Source organism: Coffea eugenioides, chromosome 10 (genome assembly GCF_003713205.1).
Source record: "Coffea eugenioides isolate CCC68of chromosome 10, Ceug_1.0, whole genome shotgun sequence".
NCBI classification, from domain to species: domain Eukaryota; kingdom Viridiplantae; phylum Streptophyta; class Magnoliopsida; order Gentianales; family Rubiaceae; genus Coffea; species Coffea eugenioides.
The window spans coordinates 11,848,067-11,852,023 of record NC_040044.1 but is presented as its reverse complement, the minus strand read 5'-3'; the positions used below and the strand labels follow the sequence as shown (position 1 = coordinate 11,852,023).

The window sequence follows — 3,957 nt, the reverse complement described above, 5'->3', positions numbered from 1 at the left end:
GGAACTCTCGCTGGCGTTTTCTAAAAGGGATACAAATTAGGAACACTGCAGGAAAAATTGGGAGTCAATCTCTCCAGCAGGATCAATGGTAAGTTACTTGTAGACAAAAAATCTGAGAGGTTGAATTGCTACAGTCAAAAGTTGTCGTCCCAAATGCAGTGCAGCTCGCGTCTGAGGTTGTTAATATAGTTTTGGTTTGGAATTGAAATTCTTCTCTGTGAAACTTCAAGTGCAACTGAAGGAAAGGTCTGGCTGGTTGTTTTGCTGTACCACATCACTCTGCGGTTGCCAATCTATCTAATTTTAACTGACTTGAGTTGGTGTACTACATGTTTGTAATTTCACGGAAGCATTTCTTGTTCTAATGGTTCATTGATTTTCGCAATCTTTTATCAGTTGTTTGGGCTTCACAATGGAGAGGGCAAAGATGAGCTACTAATTGCCCTTTGATTGCAGGATGGAGTTAGACTTTTGAGGGGTAGTTGAAACTGTGCTGAAATTTTTAATGCTTAATAACCAGCGAGTCTGATAGCGATTAAAGTGCCCCAAAACACGAAAATACCAACAGCAGAACTAAACACCCTGTCCCACAATGCAGGGGCATTGTTTGAATTTCCTTCCTTTTCCTTGGTTTTGTTGGTCCGTGATTCGTCATTGAACCTTGTTTTGTCTTTTTGCAACTCAATCTTACCATCTTTATTGACTCATTCACCTGTGGAAATCAATTTTGGCATTGCTAGTTGTGACAATTGAACAAACATGGCTTTACATGTCTGCCTCAAAATACTGTTTGAATTGCCCCTCGAAGGAATCAAATCATCTTTACACATTGGTCTTTGGAACCTACCAATGACTGTATAAACAAAGATTATCTTTTGGCTTTTTCTTTACCCTCATCTTTATTGACTATGTTAGGCCGCCATTGCTGACTAAACTAGAAATATTGCAAGAAAAGCAATCATTTATTATAATATTAAAAACAACTTGACATTTAAATGCATTATTATTAGTCTATCACTGCTCCTATACAGAAAAATTAAGCCTGGCACCCCATTCCCCTAGAAGATCAAATGGACAACGAAGTGAAGCTTCATGGCTTTTGGCCAAGCCCCTTTGTTTATCGGGTGATATGGGCACTGAAATTGAAGGGCATCGAGTATGATTACATAGAAGAAGACCTGGCTAACAAGAGTGAGTTGCTGTTACGTTACAATCCAGTTTACAAGAAAGTTCCCGTGCTGGTTCATGCTGGAAAACCCATTTCTGAGTCCCTTGTAATCCTTGAATATATTGAAGAGGTGTGGCCCCATAACCCACTGCTGCCAAAAGATCCCTATGAGAGATCTGTAGCTCGGTTTTGGATAAATTTTGCAACAGACAAGGTAATCTCATCTTCGCAAAACTCCTCGATAGCCTTATATCTTCTTGTTTTCAAGCAAGCAGATTTTAATAGGATTACATTGTAGAAAACATTGAATTGGTTATCTTTGGGGTAAGCTCTTATTTCAAAAAAAAAAGGATCATGTTAATCTTTTACTTAAAATAATATTAGCTTAACTAACTTCTGATGATTTGAAAAAATTATCATGATTTAGGGACGTAGTGCTGTTAGATCCCTCTTCTGGGGAGGAGAAGATGGCGAGAAAGAGGCAGCAGAACAAATGTTTAACTTTCTGAAAATTATTGAAGAGCAAGCTCTTGGGGACAAGAAGTTTTTTGGTGGCAACTCGATCAATATGGTGGACTTGATATTTGCCTGGTTTGCCTGTTGGATTCAACCCATGGAACAGTTGGTGGGGATCAAGGTTTTGGAACCAAGTCGTTTACCACGCTTGCATGCATGGGTCAAGAATTTCAAGGAAGAGCCCATCATCAAAGAAAATCTTCCTGACCCCGAGAGATTGTTGGAGTATTATACGAGGATGAGGTCAAATCGTATGTCAAAACCTAATTAGTATCAAAGGGTGGTATCCTTATTATTATTATTATTATTTTGTCAAAATGGTGGTATCCGTATTAGCTGGTGGGGATATTGAACTTCTTCCAATATTACTAAATTTACCAATATGTCTATTGAAATTTCACTTAGAAAAATTACTCTGTGGGTTACTTTGTAAGAGTAAAGTGTTTTGCACATTTCAAGGTCACCGAATTTAGAAGTTCTGGATTCAAATCATTCTTTTTGTTCTCGTCTTTTTAAATCCTACCCTACAAGAAAAAAAAATTATTCAAATTTATGTTTAAAATTTTAATTTTAGGTGTTTTCAAGGAACTAAAAAATATTTTTCTTCATTCTAAAGAGATGACAGTGGTTAGATTTCACAAATTGGCGCTGGATGAGTTAGAAACACATCTAAATTAAATCCATGTTAAATGGCTTTTGCTAATATATTACCAGATATCTTCCTAATTATGCATGACAATCTTTATAGTTCTTACTCATTCAATGGCATCTTTTGTTCTCCATTTACTTTTATTTTCCAAATCAGAATTATGAGCGCAAATTACCACATAATAGATAAATGCAACAAGTAACGTAAAATATTAAACAATAGATCGTATTGACCACAAACTCAAATTATCCCAATTACTCACATTCATTTGTTACAAATTAAGCATAACAATGTGGAAACAGTTTCAATAAGTTTCTCTTCTAATTAATAATCTCTTTTCAGTATTTGTTAACTTGGATTTTTTTCAAGGCATATCTACCACTAATTATCTTCTGCAAATTTACAAAATTTTGCATTCCTCTTCTGCTGATAACTAATTGTACCTTTTCTTAATCATCCTCTAATACATTCACTAACTACATGATAAATCAACTTAATTTCCTCTCAATTGCTTTAGAAATTCATCCCAATAGTTTTTATCAAAAGAAAAAAGAAAAAAACTTCATCCCATCACTAACACTCAGAGGTAATCGAAATCCTGATGCAAAGCACAATTTAAAGTGGAACTCACAAACCAACATCATCCAGCCAATTAATAACTGGAGATACGGCTGAGAACCTTAAACCCAAGATAACCACCCCACAATCTTTCGACGTGGATGGATTCGGCCCAATTAAGTTGTCATGCATTAAGTTGCCATGCATTCCTACTGAACTTGACAAGTTGTCTAATCATTAGGCCTCTTAATTACCTTTTCAGTCAAAGCTATTCCTTAAAATTTTGTTTTCCATTTCTTCTACTTTAGGATCTGCAATATTGCAACTTGTACCGGTACCATTGTGCAATTGGGGTAGTGTCACCTCAAAATCCATGCCATCGATGTCATTGGGTTCCGCGTTCAATTTCATGTCCTGAATATATCAATCGATGTGACTTTTACCATCAAATGGCGGAAATCTCTTACCATTTTGTAGAATTTTCATTGATTTCAAGTGTTAGTTTGTTAAGGCTAACCATTATCCTGAGGAACAACAATAGGATGCCACATGCTATGAGTTTCACACTCACATACGCTTATCAAGACAGTTTCATTAATTTAGCAAATTTAGTTCCTTGATTATACTTAATTATTCATTTTTTCCGAACATGAGAAATTTTATTCGATACATATTTCTACTTTACATTAAGAAGAAGTGATGGATCTAAGGGAATCAATGAAGAATCCAGAGAAGACTGAACTTTTATCGTACCAAATGAGTGTCTTTGCACCTACTAATGAAATCTTCAGAAAATCTTGAATAAGAATGCAGGTCAAGAGATTCGATTCATTGACCTATATTCAAAGAGAGTTTTTCAAAGGGATCAATGGAGAATCCGAAAGAAACTAAATCGCTACCGGATCAAACAAGTATCTTTGTACCTACTGGTAAAATTTTCAGGAAATCCTTAACAAGAATGCAGATCAAGAGATTCGATAAATTGACCTACACCTACGAAGAGTTTTGAAACTCTTCCTGCTAGCCAACTACTCTTAAAAGTAGTTGGATAAGAGTAGTTGGTTAA

General features: G+C 35.7%; 1 protein-coding gene across 1 annotated transcript; it reads left to right on the top strand.

The window, feature by feature from the left end:
• The first annotated feature begins 1,036 nt into the window (after positions 1-1,036).
• LOC113748875 (glutathione transferase GST 23-like) lies at positions 1,037-2,146 on the top strand. Its single transcript, XM_027292457.1, has 2 exons — positions 1,037-1,382; positions 1,596-2,146. The coding sequence occupies exons 1-2, from the start codon at positions 1,071-1,073 to the stop codon at positions 1,953-1,955; spliced, it is 672 nt and encodes a 223-aa protein (XP_027148258.1). The 5' UTR covers positions 1,037-1,070; the 3' UTR covers positions 1,956-2,146.
• The last annotated feature ends 1,811 nt before the right edge of the window (positions 2,147-3,957 follow it).

What these genes read in the sequence shown, in the direction of transcription:
- LOC113748875 (XM_027292457.1), top strand. Translation starts at nt 1,071, where the DNA reads ATGGACAACGAAGTGAAGCTTCATGGCTTTTGGCCAAGCCCCTTTGTT. An exon ending in TAAATTTTGCAACAGACAAG is followed by an intron (nt 1,383 to 1,595) that starts GTAATCTCATCT and finishes ATCATGATTTAG; the next exon opens with GGACGTAGTGCTGTTAGATC.